General features: G+C 39.3%; 1 protein-coding gene across 1 annotated transcript in view; it reads left to right on the top strand.

The window, feature by feature from the left end:
* LOC106884686 overlaps positions 1-22,043 on the top strand; it is a 55,225-nt gene that overhangs the window by 22,814 nt on the left and 10,368 nt on the right. The window contains exons 22-40 of the mRNA XM_014936210.1: positions 933-1,106; positions 1,812-2,019; positions 2,805-2,971; positions 4,305-4,417; positions 5,443-5,524; positions 6,130-6,267; positions 7,004-7,166; positions 8,949-9,116; positions 11,592-11,713; positions 13,000-13,140; positions 14,414-14,527; positions 14,915-15,043; positions 15,531-15,692; positions 16,787-16,951; positions 17,973-18,138; positions 19,443-19,627; positions 20,058-20,150; positions 20,428-20,632; positions 21,576-21,763. Of these exons, the coding sequence (XP_014791696.1) occupies positions 933-1,106; positions 1,812-2,019; positions 2,805-2,971; positions 4,305-4,417; positions 5,443-5,524; positions 6,130-6,267; positions 7,004-7,166; positions 8,949-9,116; positions 11,592-11,713; positions 13,000-13,140; positions 14,414-14,527; positions 14,915-15,043; positions 15,531-15,692; positions 16,787-16,951; positions 17,973-18,138; positions 19,443-19,627; positions 20,058-20,150; positions 20,428-20,632; positions 21,576-21,763 (2,883 nt within the window). The remainder of the gene's footprint in view (positions 1-932; positions 1,107-1,811; positions 2,020-2,804; positions 2,972-4,304; positions 4,418-5,442; positions 5,525-6,129; positions 6,268-7,003; positions 7,167-8,948; positions 9,117-11,591; positions 11,714-12,999; positions 13,141-14,413; positions 14,528-14,914; positions 15,044-15,530; positions 15,693-16,786; positions 16,952-17,972; positions 18,139-19,442; positions 19,628-20,057; positions 20,151-20,427; positions 20,633-21,575; positions 21,764-22,043) is intronic.

The raw sequence follows: 22,043 nt of genomic DNA on the forward strand, positions 1-22,043 counted from the left end.
TTCTCATTTATAATTATTTCTAGACCCAGTGCTCTTCTTTACCTATACTCTACTTAAATTGGGCCTTCCTTACCTTTAAGTAAGAAGCTGCCAGAGAGAGCAGCAGTGCCTTCTGTCCTTCAATGTGTAATGAGACGCATGGTGGAGTATTCATCACGAAAGTGCACTGCAGGACATGCAAACTGTAATTTGGGTGTTTTCCCAATATACATAGGTCATACTGCCTGCTTTTGCTTTAAAGACATTTATATTTTCTTCTTCTCCCTCCTCCCTTTCCTTCCTTCTCTCTTTCTCTCTCTTTTTTTTTTCCCCATAAAGTTCAGGGTTGGGGGGAGTCCAGATGCTCACTTTGTTCTTGAGGAGAGTCCAGAAGCTCAGTTTGTTCTCAAGGGCTTGGGAGAGTAACTTGCTGGACCAGAACTTTTCATAGCAAAAAGGGGCTGGAGGTTGGCTCCCTATGTGTGAACAGCCCAAGCCACAGCTGAGCTTGAAGCACAAGGAGGGCAGTGTGTTTTAGCTCATGAACCTAGTCTGTTTGGTAGATCTGCAGTGTGACTTGCATAGGCTAGACAGAGGTGAGTGCTGATACGAGTTCACAGTTTACATTCCAAATGGTATTTTCCTCCCAGACCCTGATTGCTTGACATACTTATTTTTTTTATCTGAGGTACACAAGCCTACAGCACAACACTTGCTCTTTGTTAATTATGTAGCTGCTTGAATAGGGTTAAGGTACTGGAAAATATGTGTTAAAAATGTTGACTTCAAAAATAAAAGGGGCGTCTGTAACTATGTTGTGTCATAAAATTATACAAGATCAATTTTTTGAACACACCTTTGAGATGATAGTGCCTGAACCAGAGAATTGTGACTAACAGGAGCTTTACCTTTTGCAAAGCTCCCCTTTCACAATTTACCTTTGTTGCACACAGGCTGTCTTGAACCATAAATTGATCAAGAGCTTTAGTATGAAGGTGCATTATGGTGCTCACCTAACAGTTCTCGAAGGACAAATCCAGGACTTTGAGACAAGTACCAACATAACTGGGAGTTTCCATCATACTTGGCCATGGCTGCTACAAGCCAGGGTCCCATCTTCTCTACAGGTAGGTTCTTTTTTTTTTTTCCCCATTATAATTATGTCCTTTATTATGATGTAATAGCCCATGGCTTGAATGAAAACTACTGTTTTATAAGGTAAGAATGGAAGCTGAGATTTTCTGATATTTAAAAACTATGGATGGCTAAAACCTCAACTACTGAAGTAGAAAATTTCTTTTTGACTGCTTTCTGGAACAGATTATTCTCTTCTGATCAGTGTTAGTACAGTGCGTATTGTTGATGTGGTAGCTCTACAGAATAGTTTCAGCCCATTGCATCGGGAATTGGAATATTGCTCCTTTGTTCTTTAATGGGCATTTTACACATGAAATGCTTCTTTAGGTGCTTGCTATTTTCAGGGAAGTATTGGAGTACCTACTACCTGGTAAATACTGGCAGTATGCATGGATCAAGGATCCTTTATATAAAGGGAGACATGTTTTTGTGGGATAAAAGAGAACCTAATGAGTATTTGACATAAATCACTGAGGCTGGTGGGGTTTGAAATTCATTAAATTGGATGGACTTCATGCGAGAAAGTCATGGATGATTAATGAAAGACTAAGAATTTTTTTTTGTTAATTAATAGATTTTTGACATAAATATAGACTAGAGAGAACTTCAATTTGTCTTCTGTTTTAAAATTAAATAGTATTTAAATAGTATTTAAATGTTGTTTCAAGAACTTACATCTACATGTCATTTTTTAGATAGATGTGGTTTTTCAAGGGAGAAACGCTACTCAAGAGAGATATATGCACATTGCAGCTGGAGAAACATCAATCACATACATAATAAACTCCTATTATGTTGCTCAGCAAGTGGATATCTTTTGCCAAAGTGTACATAATAGTGAGGCACTGCAGGCAGCTGGCTACCCTAAGGCAATCAGCTTGATTCTCAGTTTACAGAAATCGGGTAGGTACCTGCCATTCCTTGTAGGTTTCTTGTTTTACCATAACCGTAGCTCTTTGAGGGTGTTTCAACTATTCCTTTAACAGCTGCAAACTGACTAAGATTTACTGGTAGTACCTAAAAAGGCCTTTTTCCTGTATGTAAGCAAAACTGTCATTCTTATACTGCATCTGTTATTAGTTACATTACATCTGTTTTTTTTAATTCCAAGGGACTTCCAGGGCAGCCTCCAGATCTGTCACTGTGTGATTGCATGCACGTCTGTGACTTTGTCTTCTCCATAAAGAGTTTCGGAGTTCCACATCTCTCATGTCATTTTTGTCTCTTAGCAGTCTCTTTCAAATATAACAATCTAGTAGAAAAGTTGGGGAAAGGTTTTCAAGTCATGTTGTTGAGCAGTGTTGGTCTGCTGTAGCTGGAACTGAAGGAGTCAAAGAACTGAAGAGGTCAAAACAGGTCGGAGCACTTCTAGAGAAATGGGCACTACCTGCCCAGTGCTACAGGTGGCTGTATAAGGCTAGTAATCTCTAGCTGCAAAAACACATTACTGTTGGGAATGGACTTGTCACTTAACATTTGTGCATGGGTACACAAGCTGTGTTAACTCAAGACTTTATGTGCTAAAGGACATCCAAAACAGTCTGCATTCCAACCACAGGCTAAAGCTCTTGTCATCCTGACTTTGTCAGGATGAGTGTCTTAGCCCAAAAGCTGGCTGGATTGATTTTATGCAGGCAGCACTGAAAATAATCTCCTCAAAATGGCACTACTTTGTTCTCACTATTTAGAAAGCAAAGCCAAGAGTATCTGTGAAGTCCAGTATGATGACAAAGATTTAACTGTGGCTGTGGATGTTGACACAGACTTCCAGCTCTATGGTGTATTTGAATTCATGGCAGAGGTGAAGCATTCGATATCACTTCTACATCATCTGGGACTTCCCTTCTTTTTTAAGGTAATAAAACATGGATCTTTCATTGTGCTTAGATTAGAGTTGTCATCTGTGTTATCCTACTCTGAATCTATAGCACTTCCAGTGGCCTCAGTGAAATTAGTCCAGGTTTATACAACTGCGGATGAGAGGTGACATGGCCCAGTTTATCTGAATCCTAGTTTAACTTAAGTACACAACTAATGGTCTGTTTCCAAGGAAACTCAGCAAGAATCCTTTAATTAATCATTTCAGGAAGGCACTAATTTACTGTCACTTCCTAGCTGATATAGCTCACTGAAGTGGAAAGTACTTTTGGTAGAAATCAGTGTCCTTCATACCTAGAGAATTCTTTGGCTTGGTTAGACCATTTGTAGCGTAGATATCTAAAACGTTTCAGTGTTGAATAAACAAATAAATTTGTATTCCCAAGTACCTGATAGGATCAACAAAGGCTACACATGTTCATCTCTTGGGAGAAAGAAGTGTTGAAATGTCTCCTTTCGTTTTGGAGGGTAGTACCCAGAACAGCACATCCAAGTCATCCATCACCTTCTCTTGAAATAAGACGATATGTAGCTAGGATACAAGATTAAAGGTAGACTTTTCTGAAAATAAACATTAACTCAATATAAACCTGCATAATAAGTGTCAGTGTTTCAAGTGAATATTTAATGACATTTTATTAAAAGGTATTAGATAAATCCTCTGCTTCTTCCCACTTAATCTTTAGTGAAATGTCTTTTGTTCTCTAAATGTTTAAGTGAAAAAAATTAAACCAGAAATGGTAGTTGTTTAGGTGCTTTTATTCTTATAAAGTATCAGGAATTTCTGTTCCCACAGATTTTGGGAAACACAATATGTGTTGATATTTAAGTGTGGGAGAACAGTGCTCATCATCCCCAGAGGGATTCTTTAGCAATTTCAGGATAAAGCTGTAAGGAACCAGCAGCTGTGGGAGGAAGAAAATACCCTGCAGTAAAAGATTTGTGGAGCTTCATCTGTTTAATCAAAAAATGAAGGAAAGGCAGTTTCTTTACAGTATATGAAAAAGAAGAGTAGAGGAGACATAAACAAGAACCAGTGGCTCTAGACTTAAACCAAATAAAGGTGCATTGAAAGTAAAGCTAATATTTTTCAATAATTCAAATTAGTAGCTGTGGAAGCATACAGGGAAAAAAAAATATATCTCTTGATGCTTTTGGTTTAGGTCTAGAGAGCATCTAGAAGGCCTGTCTGGAAGATAAACTTCAGTCAAAGTGATGGTTTTAATCACTCAAGAGTTTGTGCTCAGTTCAGGTGAAATTCTGGGTAGAAGTTATGATGTGATTAGTTTATTCTTTTATTCTCCCCTCAGATGACAATTCAAGAGGTTCTGACTGAAAACGAAATTGAAGGAGTTCTGAGGCTGATCTATGAACAAAACACCAACTTCTCCTTCAGCATCAGTAGGAAAAAAGACCAGCAAGGGTAAAAGGGTCATTCTGAGCACTGTAAAAATGTCATTAGGCCACTGTGATTCCATGGAAAAAGTTACTGTTTTAGTCACGAAAGCACTGGTGAAATGGATAACAATCTTTGATAAAAATGTATAGTCGCAATGAACAGTCGGTATAACTCAGGAAGTTTACAAAGGGCTGCAGAGAGACCTTCTTGCCTGCCCCCACAGCATCAAAGTAGCAGACAGTGAAATAATCCATAAAACTCTAGGTCTGAGCCAGACTTAATAACATACCTTAATTTGATATAGCTGCTTAAGTCTTATTAAATAGTTTTGGTATCCTGAACCTTGTAAAATTCAGGAGATTCATTCTTCTAAGTTGGTATCAGTATGGGTGTATCTGTAATTTTTTCTGTCTTCTAAAAATTTTCAAAGTTCTTTAAAGACAGTAAGAATGAATGGAGTCATTCTTTATTCAGAACTGTCTGATAATCAGTGTCTAAACAGAAATATTTGGTATAGCATATAAACAAAACTGTAGGGTTTTGAGGGTGTTTAAGAGGTAATATTATCAGCATTGGGGTATTTCAGATATTTTTTCTAGCAAAAGACCTTTGCACTGAAAAGTCTTGTAAGTTCTGTTGAACTCTCTAATAATTGTAAATTTTAAGTCTGGAAGCCAAGACAGTGCTTGCAAAGTCAGATTCCAAAATACCTGTCTCATTGGTAAAAAGCTGATGCATTTGCTATAACTAGTAAACTACCAGTCAAAGTAGTTTCTGAGCTGGTGGCCATGTTCTGTCCCTGGGATGCATATGCAGATTTTTCATTGAGGTCAGAGATGGCACTGCTGTTTGGTCCCCTTTATCTCTGTATGAGAGCATCAAAAAATGCGATCTGGGTAAGCATTTAGGGGAAGGTAGTGTCATTTTTAACTCTAAAAGCTGTGACAAACTTCAGTGATTACTTAGAAGTGATTGTTCAGATGAACTTGTGCTGTTGGTGAGAGTGGACTTTCTGAAATGTTGAACAAAAGTGTGTTTCTTCCCTTTAGTGAAGAGCTGAATATAAAAGCGCTCCAGACTCATCCCTTCTTTCTACGGTACTTCCCCAGTGCAGCAGAACTGTCTTCTAAGGTAAGTATCTGCCAGGTAACTGCTACAGACATCACTACAAATTAGAGTTGCTTAATATTTTAGGAGTCAAGCTGCATTTTTTCTAGAACTAGTGTCTTTTTATTGTTCTTGAGGATGTTTTCAATTATGCTACAAATCTCACCCTATTGGAAAGGATTTGTTCTATTTGACTCTGCTTCCTTGCATCTGTATTAATTATGACTTCTAGTAAACTCTCAGGAACATTTTCAATTATTCTGGCTACTAAGAATAGAGAGACTGGGCAGAAAGCAGTTCTGGATATTGGCTGTTTGCAGTGCAGATATATGCAATGGCAAGGATAGGTGAGCAAGATGAATGGGGTTTTTTGTCAGTCAAATGCAGCACAGTTACTCCTGCTGACAAAGAAACAAATTTGTTGTGCGTCTTAGTTTACACTATTTTGTAGCTGTTCCTTCTAGAATGTGAATATAGGAGAGAAATGACAAATCAGATCTCCCTTAAGTCCTGAGGACGGTAATATAACGTACTGTGTGAAGAATGCAAGCACAATATTTGTTTATTTTCTTTCTCACTCTTTTCTTTCTTTCTTTCTTTCTTTTCTAATTTTGTGGGAACTTGAAAAGGTAAATTATGACATGAGTGAAGCAAAAGGCAATCTCTACCTCAGGATGGAAAAAGGGGATTTCAATGTTACAACTAAGCTAATGTTCACTGGAACCAGCTACAATAATGTCATTGAAATAGTCCAGACAATGTCCCAGGTTGGTATCATCAACTCAAGACAGCAAAAGGCAAGCTGTGACTGCCCCGTGTCTGCATCTGGCATTCAGGATGCTGGCTGCCAAACAGTAATGGTCAAATACAGCTCCAGCTGCTGTGAGGTGTTTTGCCCTTGGTTTCTCTAGTAGCGTGAGCAAACATTGAACTGTAAATTAGTTGGGTGTCTGATGGTATAACCTGTTGTTTGATTTTATATTTGCTTTTTCCTATAAACAGATACATAGGATATATAGATAATAAGAAAAAATAATATATTATGAACTGGCCAATTGCCCATTTTTATTATGCTGGTATCACATATATTTCTTTTTCTAAATAAGAAAGAAAAGATGTCACAAATAGATATTATTGTTTATGCTGTCTGCTGGATTTATTCTGTGATAGTGGGGCTCGATGTTGTAAGAATTATTCAGTGCGATAAAAGAGATAAAAATTCAAAATATATAATAAGCAAAGACTATTGTAAAGGGGATACTCAGTTGGTTTTATATGTTCTGTTATGTAAGAAGATGACTTACTGTGTAAAGGAAGTCAACTAGAAATGAATAACTGCTTATATGAAACCATTTAGTTTTAAGGTATCATTGTACCAGACCTTTTATAAACACATTTCCAGAGCTAAATTCCATAGGACTTTACAGTGTCAAAATTATACACTTAGTTTTAAACTTTTCAGAGAACATGGTATTTAATATGTTTCACCTCTTCTATTTTTAGTTAAAAATCCTTCCAAGGCAGTTTACTTTTATGATAATTTACCAAAAAGGCAACAGAACACGTCTGCTGAGGCACATTGCTGTGTGGGATGGCAAAGAGATCAAGGTAACAGGCACTTACACTGGACTCTTCCCAAAGTTGCCCGGAGGTCACGATGTTCAGGGTAGGTTTCTCAAGTCTTTTGCCAGTGTTGATAGCAGAGTATAAAATAAACTAAGCCACATAAATCTGATTTCAAAATGCATAATCAAATGGTTTCAATCCAGGCCTTCTAAGATCTTACTTGCTTTAAATTCATTGTAAGTCTGGCTGTTGGAAACAGCTACTTCAGAACGCTACTGCTTTGTGGATTTGGAATGTAAAGCTTAAAAAAACATTAGTAGTGCCAGGGAAAAGTTTGACCGAGTGAAAAGTCACCAACAAATTAAAATGTCTATTGTTATTTTACAACAAATTTCAGAACTGTTCCGGATTAAATGAAACATTTTGGTTTATTTTTATATTTGCCTTTGAATATTTTGAATATTTAATGAAAAGCAAAGGAAACCTGGGAACTACTTTTGGACTAGATACCATTTGTAAACAGAGGAGAGTTAAAGTATTGCAGCTACTTTGATTGTAGCCAGGGCGCGAGGATACTAGCTGGGACGTGGCTGACTGGGGTTCACATCTGCATTTGGTTTCATTCAGAGCAGTGATTTGAATGAGAAATCCTAATCTCTGAGGCTTTCCCTCCCTTCTTCCTGATGGTTCCATTTCAAATAGAATAGTTCCATAGTTCTGTGCCAGTGAACATTTTATTTTTTTCACAGACTCAAACAACTTTGGTAGGAGAGAGGGGAGAATACACATAGTATGAGCAGCAGTACACTCTGCAGTGTAGATCAGGGTCTTTGTTCTGGATCCAGTTGGAAAGTACTCCTTGCAGGAGGAGTCAAGGCACTGAGGAGGAGCTTTATAGGAGCTGTAGTCTTACTGTGCTGTGAGGTTGCCACACGTGAGGGGTACACCTCGACTTGCTAGCCAGAAATCCTCCCAGCTCCACAAGTGTATGTGTAGCTTGAGAAAGATTCAGCCTCAAAAACCCAGTAATCTGGTGGTCAGGGTTGCTCACTACGAAGTGGGTGCCTTAATGCAGATTTTTCCCAGTTGAGAGAAGGAAGGGGTTTGAGGTGACCTATGTCTAGATTTGTCCTTCAGTCACTGTACTAGAGGTATAAAGAGACACATCCCACAAATAACAACTTTTCTGAATGTTGCCCAAATATCAGCTTGAATTTGGAGAGTAAAACCATTTCATTTTAAGTTCATTTTTGTTTATTTTTCTGTTTTCTTCTTCCTTCATATGTTTTTGCCCCTACTGAATAGACTTTTATATTTTGTTGTATTGTCACCCATTTCTGAGGCTTTTTTCAGAAACGGTATTAAATTCTGTTACTCCACTGGGTACTGCAGGAGAGCACTGGTCATGCAGGCCACTAACTTGAGGTGCTAAACTCTTATGTTGAGGCTATGTTGTCTGAAAATAGAGAAAATAATTCCACTTCCTTGTTTGAGGGTTGTAAGTTGCTCCTCATCCAGTGTAAGGTCATCTCAGCTTCATAAAGATTACTTTCCTTCCTGGCTGTTCCTGCTGGAAGTCACTTTGGGTGGAGGTATTAATCTTTTGATTGTTGAAGGTAATCACTGTTTTGCTGGTAAATCAAGGACTCCTGTTTTCCCTTACATTTCTTCATGTATTCAGCAGAAATCAGCACACTAAAGTTATTGTGGCTGCTGTGTAGGTGCACGCACATGTGTGTATGGGCAAAGATCATGATTTCTCTGGGAATCGGCTATTAACCCTGCTCCCTGTGGGGAGTGTGCCCTGTGCCTTTTTCTTTATCAAAGAATGAACAGTCATGATTTATGCTGGGGAAAACTTACTTGATTTTTTCCCTTGTAGTGGAAATTTTCCATCCTCTCTCCATCCCTTTCCCGTGGCATGCCAAGGTCGACTTATATGTGAAGCATTCAGCACGCAGTCACCGGGATGATCTTACTGTCATTTGGAATGAGAAGGACCAGGTACAGCAGCCCAGAGCAAATACATGCCAGGGAATGCAAGTAGGAGGCAAAATGTCCTCCTTTTAGCTGTGTCTATGGAAGACGAGCAGCCAATATTCTTGTTGGAAGTATTTTCAGGCCACGCTATTTTTCTGTTTGCAGTGACCCCACAGCTTGCTGCATAACCAACAGCAATGAAATGCGTATTGGTTCAAAGCACTGGAGAAGGGCCATTCTCAACGCTTTCAAAGGCTCTAGGACAGCTTTTGAGAGTAGATGAAAAAAATAGAACAAATGTCATGTTTAAAGCAGTTTAGGGGGAAAGAAATAAAATCTAAGAAAAATGAGTAAGCATTAGTGTGAGGCTGAAAAGGATGAAGAACCTCCCTGATGCGTGGATATATGCTGTCTTTATGCACACAGAAGTGTGACACATCCTGTGCTTTGCATTTTCAGCATTACTGATTCAATTGAAGCTCTTTCATATTTCATTCTTTCATTTTTCTCTTTATTAGTGAGAATGACAACTTTGGCATAGTTTAAATTAATTTTTATTTTCTTAAAGTCAGCATTAATTTTTAAAAATATAAATAATGAAAAAGAAATAGAAGAACTTTAAGTTGATTTCCACATGTGGCTAAATGGGGAAGCTTACTGTCTTGCAACTAACTATGCTATCTTTATATGTGCGTCTGAAATGCAGCACCTTGGCTGAATACTACATTATTTTTTGGATAAAGGAAAGACAAAAGACAGTGTGTAAACTGTTGCCATACAGGGACATAAATGTGGCTGCAGAAAGAGTTAGAAGTACTAAAGTTCCAAAAATTACTTTAGACGTTGAATAGAATGTGTTTTTGTACTACTACTTAAATGGCCACAACTATTTAAATGCCACTACTATTTAAGTTGCCACAGAAACACTTTGCACGCTACTGCTTTGTGGATTTGGAATGTAAAGCTTAAAAAAACATTAGTAGTGCCAGGGAAAAGTTTGACCGAGTGAAAAGTCACCAACAAATTAAAATGTCTATTGTTATTTTACAACAAATTTCAGAACTGTTCCGGATTAAATGAAACATTTTGGTTTATTTTTATATTTGCCTTTGAATATTTTGAATATTTAATGAAAAGCAAAGGAAACCTGGGAACTACTTTTGGACTAGATACCATTTGTAAACAGAGGAGAGTTAAAGTATTGCAGCTACTTTGATTGTAGCCAGGGCGCGAGGATACTAGCTGGGACGTGGCTGACTGGGGTTCACATCTGCATTTGGTTTCATTCAGAGCAGTGATTTGAATGAGAAATCCTAATCTCTGAGGCTTTCCCTCCCTTCTTCCTGATGGTTCCATTTCAAATAGAATAGTTCCATAGTTCTGTGCCAGTGAACATTTTATTTTTTTCACAGACTCAAACAACTTTGGTAGGAGAGAGGGGAGAATACACATAGTATGAGCAGCAGTACACTCTGCAGTGTAGATCAGGGTCTTTGTTCTGGATCCAGTTGGAAAGTACTCCTTGCAGGAGGAGTCAAGGCACTGAGGAGGAGCTTTATAGGAGCTGTAGTCTTACTGTGCTGTGAGGTTGCCACACGTGAGGGGTACACCTCGACTTGCTAGCCAGAAATCCTCCCAGCTCCACAAGTGTATGTGTAGCTTGAGAAAGATTCAGCCTCAAAAACCCAGTAATCTGGTGGTCAGGGTTGCTCACTACGAAGTGGGTGCCTTAATGCAGATTTTTCCCAGTTGAGAGAAGGAAGGGGTTTGAGGTGACCTATGTCTAGATTTGTCCTTCAGTCACTGTACTAGAGGTATAAAGAGACACATCCCACAAATAACAACTTTTCTGAATGTTGCCCAAATATCAGCTTGAATTTGGAGAGTAAAACCATTTCATTTTAAGTTCATTTTTGTTTATTTTTCTGTTTTCTTCTTCCTTCATATGTTTTTGCCCCTACTGAATAGACTTTTATATTTTGTTGTATTGTCACCCATTTCTGAGGCTTTTTTCAGAAACGGTATTAAATTCTGTTACTCCACTGGGTACTGCAGGAGAGCACTGGTCATGCAGGCCACTAACTTGAGGTGCTAAACTCTTATGTTGAGGCTATGTTGTCTGAAAATAGAGAAAATAATTCCACTTCCTTGTTTGAGGGTTGTAAGTTGCTCCTCATCCAGTGTAAGGTCATCTCAGCTTCATAAAGATTACTTTCCTTCCTGGCTGTTCCTGCTGGAAGTCACTTTGGGTGGAGGTATTAATCTTTTGATTGTTGAAGGTAATCACTGTTTTGCTGGTAAATCAAGGACTCCTGTTTTCCCTTACATTTCTTCATGTATTCAGCAGAAATCAGCACACTAAAGTTATTGTGGCTGCTGTGTAGGTGCACGCACATGTGTGTATGGGCAAAGATCATGATTTCTCTGGGAATCGGCTATTAACCCTGCTCCCTGTGGGGAGTGTGCCCTGTGCCTTTTTCTTTATCAAAGAATGAACAGTCATGATTTATGCTGGGGAAAACTTACTTGATTTTTTCCCTTGTAGTGGAAATTTTCCATCCTCTCTCCATCCCTTTCCCGTGGCATGCCAAGGTCGACTTATATGTGAAGCATTCAGCACGCAGTCACCGGGATGATCTTACTGTCATTTGGAATGAGAAGGACCAGGTACAGCAGCCCAGAGCAAATACATGCCAGGGAATGCAAGTAGGAGGCAAAATGTCCTCCTTTTAGCTGTGTCTATGGAAGACGAGCAGCCAATATTCTTGTTGGAAGTATTTTCAGGCCACGCTATTTTTCTGTTTGCAGTGACCCCACAGCTTGCTGCATAACCAACAGCAATGAAATGCGTATTGGTTCAAAGCACTGGAGAAGGGCCATTCTCAACGCTTTCAAAGGCTCTAGGACAGCTTTTGAGAGTAGATGAAAAAAATAGAACAAATGTCATGTTTAAAGCAGTTTAGGGGGAAAGAAATAAAATCTAAGAAAAATGAGTAAGCATTAGTGTGAGGCTGAAAAGGATGAAGAACCTCCCTGATGCGTGGATATATGCTGTCTTTATGCACACAGAAGTGTGACACATCCTGTGCTTTGCATTTTCAGCATTACTGATTCAATTGAAGCTCTTTCATATTTCATTCTTTCATTTTTCTCTTTATTAGTGAGAATGACAACTTTGGCATAGTTTAAATTAATTTTTATTTTCTTAAAGTCAGCATTAATTTTTAAAAATATAAATAATGAAAAAGAAATAGAAGAACTTTAAGTTGATTTCCACATGTGGCTAAATGGGGAAGCTTACTGTCTTGCAACTAACTATGCTATCTTTATATGTGCGTCTGAAATGCAGCACCTTGGCTGAATACTACATTATTTTTTGGATAAAGGAAAGACAAAAGACAGTGTGTAAACTGTTGCCATACAGGGACATAAATGTGGCTGCAGAAAGAGTTAGAAGTACTAAAGTTCCAAAAATTACTTTAGACGTTGAATAGAATGTGTTTTTGTACTACTACTTAAATGGCCACAACTATTTAAATGCCACTACTATTTAAGTTGCCACAGAAACACTTTGCTCTCAGCAACATTACAGAATTTAGTTCGCAATTCTGTAAATGTTTTTTTTGTGCTTCAACTTCGCAAGCTGCATGTAGACACTGCAGCAGTGGAACTCACAGTGCCTAAAGGTGACATGAAGCTTAAGCATGGTTCATGATTTCAGTAAAATACAGAGAATAGCTTTACTTTCAGCTGTGCCATGTAGGAAATTCAAGTAGCTAAAATGTCCTCGTTTCAACACTAATTTGCCTCATTACTTCAAATATGACTATATAATGCACAGAATTCATCTGGAGAAAAGGTGTGGGGAAATCTTACTGGGTGTGTGTTTGAGGTCACTGTGTGAGAGGTGTTTTATTTCACAAGTTCCTTTTACATCTGTTGATGTGGATCAGATATCAGTGTCATCTTCTCTGAAGTTTGGAAGAGACCGTACAAACTACAGAGCTGCCATTGCCCACCCATTTAATTACACTCTGAAGCAACTGGAGGTCCATTCCCTGTCAAAAAGAAGAGGCAGAAAGTACAACCAGCAGGTGAGATCATGAGAAAGGGCTGCAAAATACAAAGCTGTAGTATTACTGTGTATTTATGTTAGTGTGCCTTTCTGAACTGCAGAACCACGTATCATCCTGAAAATTGTGAAGAGCACCAAGTTGTATTACCTCCTTGTGGCCAAGCCACCAGTGTTGTTTCCTTTTCTAAGCATAACTTGCTGGCTGACAGTATCTGTCTTGCAATTTAAGAATTGACCGATTTTGGATGGTAAGAAGACAGGAGTGCACAGGAGTCAGCCTAGCAATGAAAATGAGGCAAATTCTGTCCACAAAGGGATGAACAACCTCCTATTCCACACACACAAAAAAAATAGCCAAAAACCCTTTGATACCCATGTAAAGCAAACCTAAATCTTTGGACTGTACAGGAAATTGCAATGCAAGTGTGAAAATGTGCAAAACTAGAAAAGTTTTAAAATACAGTTGTGATTTAAAATACAGATGCAATATACTTGCAAAGCGTATATGGGCAAAAAGAGGAAGAACTCCACAAATCATCCATCAAGACCAAAGACTGCAGGGAATTTTCAGTCTGAAAATGCATTGCGTGGGCCAGGATGCTCTAGTTGGTGAGGCTGAAGACTTTCTGCTCAATAGTGAGCTGTGCAAACTGTGCAGTGTTCTGTTTGTTCATCTGGAGTTTTTTTGGTACTCGCATTGGTGCCACAGAATGCTCTCAGGTTGTTTTCACCGAGTAGTCAATGTATCTCAAGCATCGTATTCGGAGGAATAAATTCTCTCGTAGTGTCATTACTTGCTGTGCATGATAGACCCAGTGCAGCTTCCAGAGAAGGTAACAGGAAGACTTTATAGAATCACAGAATGGTTCAGGTTGGAAGGGACCTTAAAGATCATCCAGTTCCAACACCCTGCCCTGGGCAGGGACACCTCCCACTAGACCAGGTTGCTCAAAGCCCCATCCAGCCTGGCCTTGAACACCTCCAGGATGGGGCATCCACAGCTTCTCTGGGCAACCTGTTCCAGTGTCTCACCACCCTCACACTAAACAATTTCTTCCTGAGATCTAATCTAAATCTCTCCTCTGTTGCCTCAGTTGTAAAAATGTATTTTGTCTAAGGCCCTGAGCTTCCAGTCCATGTGGATTTCAATGGAGTTTTAACACTGTTCTGTCACAGTTTGGTGTTTCTTTTTTTCTCTACTGGATGGAGAACATTCTGCTAGATCACCCTACAGGCTTTTCTGCTAGTCCTAGTCTTGCTTCACTGGAAAAATCCTTCTCTTCTTGTTTCAGCTGCAGCTCCAAGGAAATGGTGGGCAGCCTGCTGACATCCGACTGGCCCTGGAGGATAAATCAAAGGTGAACCACACCACCTGGCGTGGCTGTTTGACACTCTCTTCAGGGCAGGTATGAGTCTTTAAGTCTACAAAGGGATGGGTGTAGCTGAATTTCTGGGTTAGAGTTTCATAGAATGAATTTTTCTGCACTTGTTATCATATTAAAACCTTTTACTTGAAGTCAACCTTTTTGTGTCTCAGAAGAAAAAAAATAAACCCTCTGAAGAATTCTATTTCATGTTGTCAGGTGTGTTTGTATTCGAGATGCAACTTCCCCTCAAGACAGAATCATCTGTTTCCTGGTAGAGATTGAAGCAGTTGTTTCCTGATACAGACTATTCAGGTGTTCTCGCAGAGCTGTATTTTTGCCCAGAAAGCACACTCCTCTAGTAGAGGCTGAACACAAATTTTAGAAAATTACTAATATGTATATCTTATTTTTTTTCCTCTCTTCCAGCTTCAGAGAGTATTCAGTATGGAACACCTGCATGCATGTGGGTCTGTAGAGCAAAGATCAGCATTGTTTAATGAGTATCTAGATCTGAACTGGGATGACAAAAAATTCAAACACAATTTAACATATGAGGTAATAAAAGGCGATTGTATCTGTTAATTCACCACTTTTTGTGGAAGCTGTTTGTAATAGATGGGAATTTATTCAGTTTTTATATGTAATTTTGAGTGGATTTTAAGAAAGCTTCTGTAGAATACCACTTTCTGTGAAATACCATTACTTCATTTTACCTTCTACCTTTCTTTGCAGAGGAAGAAAGCTAAATGTAGCATAATTAAGAAAAAAGGAGCTCTTACAAAGTAGAGAACTCACCTGTGCCCTAAATTTGCAAAACTGCTAAGTTAATTCTGTAGGACAGGGACGGTTCTCATAAGCCAAAATGTTGTGGAATGTTGTCAAATGGAAATGTTACATTTTGAAAATGTTACATTAAAACCCTGGAGCTATTAGAATAAAAAAAAGCCAGCACAGGAACAGGATGAGCTGGGATGAGTGGACACGGAGAAGCATCTAAGATTGTGTTGTCATGTTTTAACTTTGTTTTCTTGGTTCATCGTAGAGAAATCACTTCTGGTATCCTGATAAATTTCAGTTAGAAGCTGTTCTGGAAAATATTTTCCTGACCTCATGCACCAAACAGAAGATTCTGGGTAAAATGGAAACAAACTACTCCTCTTGCCTGGACTATTATATGAGCTTTGAGCTCTGTGACCTTCCAGATGTAAGTCTCACATAAATGTATTCAACCTATTTCCCTTTAAATGTAATTACGGAGACTCCGTTTTTCTCAGCTGCAACTTCTCACAAAAACTGCCATCCTTCTGTAACTTAACAAATCATAAATAGTGTCTTTTGATGGGTTGAGGCAGAAAGGTTGTGTTTGCCACTGTAGTATATTCTGTAGTTCCTGTTACAGTTGTAAACCTTTCTGCTTCCTCTGTGTTCCTTCTATCCTGTTTCTCTCTCAAAGGTCTTTTAATTTCATGTTTCTGGAGAACTTCAAAACAGGCTCACAGGTGATCAAAAAGGAAACTAGAGAGGAATAAAAGTTTTTCCTTCCCCTGTAGGTAAAAGTTTATTGGTTTTTATGGCTGCTCTGCCAGTGGTGGATTTTTGAACCTTAGCGTAACCTTAGAGTTGTCATTTTTTTTATATAACAGACATAAACCAAAGACCTATCCATGATATTCCTTAGGTGCACACTGGACCCCAGGGTTGCCTACAGATATTGACAACAAACACAATTACCTGTGTATGAACAGGTAATTCACACAATTACCTGTGTATGTGTTTGGAACACAAAACTTCAAACTTGTAATAAATGTGATCTCTTTCTAGTTTCCAGTGGCTAAAACACATCTCAGTTGGTTTCCTTGTTTACTGTCAGAGCAGGTCGCACCCTGTTAGCAACAGGAAACAGCAGCCAAATTTTGATGCCAGTGAAAAAAGACCAAGATGTGTTAGAGCCTGTTAATAATGCAAAAAATGTGTATGCATCAAAATACATGGCTAGAGTAGCTGAGAAGCATTAAAAAAAAAAGTGGACTTGTTGTAATAAAATATATTCCAGCTGTTCCTTTTGTCTTAGGCTGTAATCACTGAACACACTTTGTTGTACCACAGAAACTGAAGATGTAATGAAATAAGACAGTGCTGAGGGAAGGAGGATGCGCTCGTTTCTGAAACTAAAACTTTTCTTCATCACTTCATTGTCTAATTTCACAAAATGCTAACATTATATAACCTCTTACTATTCTATCCAGAGCCCATTTTTTGGAAGAATTAAGCTTTAACATCTGTTTTATTCATACACAGGTAATTGTTTTCTCTGGAAGGCACCAGCTCAACAAAGATGACATCATTTTGCAATCAGAGGGCAGATTCCGCTTTGGTGATCGTGAACAAGATGAGGGGTTGATTGGAGTATCCTTAAAAAATCAGAGTTCAGCTGATATGAAGAACTATTCCTTGGAAATTGAAGTGAGTTTTTATTTTATTTCAGTGGCACTGGGATTTGGGTTTTGGTTTCTAAAGGCCTACTGCCATCTATCTTCCAAACTGATCAGGTGCAGCCAGTGGCTTTTAAAACAGCAGGCAAGTACAGGCAATGTAGAATACTCGTGGTTTTTTAGTTCTGTTTTTAAAGGCCCAGTTATGCAATGTACCTGCAGTATTATCAAACACTATTTATCTGCAGACCTCAGTGATGAATATAGTAAATGTATATCAACTGGAGTATGTAAAGAGGCTGTGTGTTTTTATAGCTCACCACCTTCAGCAAGACTGGAGGCTCTGGTGAGACATATTTTTTTGCACCATAGGAAAAAATAAATAAATAGGAGAACAAAATGTGAGACCAATATGATGCTTACCCTGAGGCAAATATCTTCCTTTTTCTCTCCCCCTCTATTTTGCATTTGTTCTTTATTTTGTGGAATGAATAAGGTGGAGAATCTGATGGTGGCAACAGAGTGAGGCAGAAAAGTAATGTGGTCAGCACCATCCAAACTCTCCATTAGATGGCATGTGAGTAGTCAGTTGTAATTAACTGAGACAGTGGGCCACCCCTTAACAAAATGATGATTTAATACCTATCAGGCTAAGACAAATACTAAATTATTTTTCCCTCTTTCTTTGGAAAGAAGGGAGATGAAAGAAGTATCAGCTGTTCTACTTGGATTTTCTCTATTCTTTCTTTTCAAATAAATGGCACAAATCAGCAGCCTCACAGGGAATGGGCTGTTATAGTGTGTTCTTTCATTGCTACCACTGAAATGTTGTCCACAGCCTTGTGCTGTCCAGTCATTCAGCTCTTGAGCCAATCATCCTAATGCTTGTGCCTCTCTTAAGAGTGAAACTCCTGTGCAGTGCACGAGCACGGGGAAACACTTCCTCACCACTTACCCTTCTGTGGGAAGCACTGATATTTGAGCATCATCTCTGAACATTCATTAATTTTGTGTGGTGGCTTTGAATAAATGTTTTTCCTTTATGGCTGCAGTTAAGAGCCTTTGAAGATATTTGGCTAGGCCTGACAGGAACTGCTACTTCCTCATCCGTTCAGAGCCAAATCCTGGTGGAGGGAATTATTGATCAGAAAGAGAAAGTAAAAGTGGCTGCTTCTAAAGGAAAGGAGTGTTTTCAGTGCTACATGGGGTATTTGAAAGGTATGTACCTTCACAGACTATGTTCTTAGTCATTTGATTTAGTTTTAGGTAGTCATGCAAGGAGCAGGAAGTTGGACTTGATGATTCTTATGGGTCCCTTCTAACTTGAGGTATTCTGTGATTCTGATTCACAGCTGTCATTGGTATGAAGAGGCAGGCAGAAATGCTCCTCTTTCTGGTGCCAAGCTAGTTCAGTTTCATGCTGGGTCAAGCTATGGTCTTTCAGATAATGAAAAACTGAAGCTTAAAACTTGTACAAAGGTCAGTTTGGGAGACATCTGTATGATTACTAGCCAGGGGAGGATTACAATAGATGGTGATCAAGATAGGATTAATTTCATCTGGATTTAGCCATCTTAAAGTTGTGTGCCTCATTTAAGATAATCATTACATTCCAATTTCAATGAAGGGAAAGAGAGAGGCACCTCCAGAGGCCACGCTGGAACAGATGTATGAAATCACCCTCTGCAGGTGACTCAGCGGCAGTCAGTTCTGACTGACAACAGAGGGCACCAGGCTGTTGGCTCAGACTCTGCCTAACTTACAGAAGACTAAACTTAGACAGAATGAGACATGCTGCAGGTGTTTTCGGTTGTGCCCATCCACCTTTCAGCTACATTCTGTTTGTGTGCACACCAGGTGGATTTGGTGGTATGACCGTTGTCTCAAACTCATGTTGCTGACAGTCCTGGTCCTAGTTTCAGTTATGGATATTCCATATATATATTCCACACTTCTGCAGTGGAATTTCTCGCAGGTTCATGGCCTCACTTGTAAGTGCTGTGATGTCTTTGAGATGGAGACCATTACTTAGTGAATTACTGAAGTCAGAAGTTTGTAGAAATAATTCAGCTCAACTCTCTCAACCCAGATTCTGTGTGCAGTTAGGGAGCCATTTCTGCTTATGTCATCAGTACTTGCACAGGAACAAGTTGCGTGTGTGATGGGTGGATGAGTGACTGACACACTTTCATTTATGGTCTACGTTTTGAAACATCAGCAACAAGGGACACGGAAAGACTAAAGTAGAAAAAAGCCTGCAAATCACTGCAACTGAGAGACTTAGATTTATATTAATCCAGTGCTTGCTTTGCAGTAGCAAATCTCTATTTGTAAATCATTCACAAGCCACACGTAAGAGAAAAATCAAACACTGACACTGATCTAATTTTCTCCCGTTTATCTCCTCTTCGTTTTTTTCACAAGCACCTAACACAGACCCTAAGTGATTAAAAACCTGACTTTGAAACAATGTCTGCCAGTGTTGTTCCTGTAAGCAAAGCACTCTCTTTTAATTCTCTAAGGCAATTTGGAAGAAGGAATGGAAGTCAGTGCTTGTACTGATGGGCAACAGATGGCTACCGTTAATACCTATCTCAACATCAATGGTGAAAGGCAAGAAAACATGGGACAAATGGCTCTGGCAGCTGTTAATGGAAGCTTGAGTTTTCTGGCTCATGGATGTGGGGATCCGGTTCTTAAGGCTGAGGTGAGACCCTTTGGTGGCAGTTAATTTCAATGTGATTTTTTCCAGAATATTGTTCTCTTCCAGGTAGGCTTCAGGTATAAATTTTGGTGAGTAACCAGGTAAAAAGGAGAATTATGCAATTTTTAAACTTATAATGACAGTAATGTGCCAGCGCTGCTCACCATCTTGGTTACAAAACTCAGATTAAAATTCTTGAATGGGCTGTTACTTCTAATAGGGTTTCACATACTCTCTGCTTGAAGGAGGCTTTTTGGTTTTTCATCCTGAAACACTTCTGTTCCCATTTCTAACCATTGAATAACACAGAAGTCATTTCCCCTGAGAAATGGGAGGCCACTGTGGATCATTTAAATGCTACAAACTTTGAGTGAGTTGGACCCAGCACAAGCAATAAGTCATAAATTCAAGGTTTTTAATCATCTTCTTACAGTATAAACTAAATGAAATTGGGAGCCTTCTGAAAGTCAGACTGATGGAGAAGTTGAAGAAGTTTGATGGATATATGTGGAGATTGAGGAGATCAGTAAGTATCCGTACATCATCTGTGAAAGCACCATGAAACTTTGATGCAGAGTTAATTAAAAATCGTATTGCCTGCAGTTGTTTTGTTTTGCTTAAACATTTAACTAGTTAACCTGTGCTAACCTGCAATTCATACGTAGACAAAAAGCCTGTTTCATGGTACAGATCCTATAACTCTGCACCAACACTGAGGAGTGCAGAATTGCCTTGGAATGGAGTCAGAGCTTTGCTCGTCATCACTATGTATTTTGATTGTTCTTTTCTGGGAACCACTGTAGGTGCAGCACGTTGATTTTCTGTCGGAAGCAGCGGGCTGGCCCTCAACAGCCTCGCAAAAGGCAGCAGGATTTCTGCGCAGTGTGGGTAGAGCTGTCGCCCAGGTGTGGAAGCAAAGTGGAATCAGGCAGATACTGAGAAGCAAAGTCCCGCTTTACCTGGATAAAATTCAAGACGTTGTCCAGCAAATGCAGAATGAATTGCAAAGTAAGCAAAACTGTGCAAAGCAAGGAGAATATGGACAATGTCGGTGCAGGGCAAAACAAACTTGAGTATAAAAGATGCTGAACAGCACAAATGTTTCTATTTTGATCTAGCAGAAAGTGCTGACCTTGACTGAGTTTACAGAGTGGGAACCTTGATGCAGTAAGTGCTAAGTAACCTCAGTGTGACCACCTTCCTAATGAAATCACTGAAGAGGCCTCCTCTTGGACACGGGAGTCTGGGTTCAATCGGATGAGAACAGAGCCCTAATTCCTAAGCTGAAGCATTTCTGGTAACAGTTCCCTGGCAAGCATTTCCTCCCAAAGGACTGTTCACATCCACCCTTGAGTTCTGAATGCTTGTACTAATTGGATTTCACTTCATCTGTTTTTCCCAAGTCTGTCCAATAGCCTCTAACTCCCTCTTCAGCTGGACTGTGGCCCGTGTCGCAGCCATTGAGAAATGCTGTCAGCTGTAATTAGCTGAGAGCACCTTCAGTTCTCCCAAGATGAAACCCTCGCTGTGGGCTTCTCTCCAGACTCTTTCCACTCAAAAGTGGGATTTAGTTGATACACTGGGTTAGAAATTAGTTGTGACCGAACGGTCCTGTTGTTCCTTGAGCAGGTGCCGGCTGAGCTCAGCTCTGATGGTGCCATGTATTGCAAAGCATTCCTTACGTTCCTTTTGGAAAGCAGCAGTGTGTTTATGAGGTGTATGAGTGGATCAGGGTTATAGCTAAATACCTCTTGTAGTTTTTCATAACGCTGTGTCCACACACTAGGGCTGTTGCCCAGCTGCCATGAAAACAAAGCTGCCTTTTCCTGTTTTCTGTGTCCCTTCCTCTTATGCTGGAAGCTGTGGGGAAGCAAGGAAACAAACAGCCACTTTTTAACAAAGTGTTTTCTTACTTAGCTAAGGTTTGTTTCGTGTAATCTGTTTGCTTCAGAGCCCCTAGCGACTTTGAAGGATGCCTACTACGATGTAACCTTGAAACCACTGGATGAAGTTTGGCAAGAAAAGACAGAAGAGTGCCTGAGGAAAATCCAGGCTTTTTTACCCAAGATCATAAAAGACGTGTGGCTAATGGAACCAATCCAGGTGGCATTAAAGGCTGTGAAAGCAGGCTTGGATATGGTTGGTATAACTCAATTCTGGTTTTTAATGGTTTTAAAGGCAAGGCCTACAAATTTAAGTCTCAGCTTAACTGAGGTTTAACTTACCTGTAGTTCAAACTATGTGTACACAAAAATAGTTAAATGTTTTTGTTTATGGAAGTAGTGTGGTTATCTTTCCACATAACAAGCTTGTGCACAGCTAATTTACTGTTGTTGAAATATTTGTCCTGCTTTAAAAGCAGTACTTTTTGAGCAAGAGGAGAGGTTGTTTTTCTAGTTTTGATTGGAATGGAAATCAC

The sequence above is a fragment of the Calidris pugnax genome, unplaced genomic scaffold, assembly GCF_001431845.1.
Source record: "Calidris pugnax isolate Ruff unplaced genomic scaffold, ASM143184v1 scaffold17, whole genome shotgun sequence".
In the NCBI taxonomy this organism is placed as follows: Eukaryota; Metazoa; Chordata; class Aves; order Charadriiformes; family Scolopacidae; genus Calidris; species Calidris pugnax.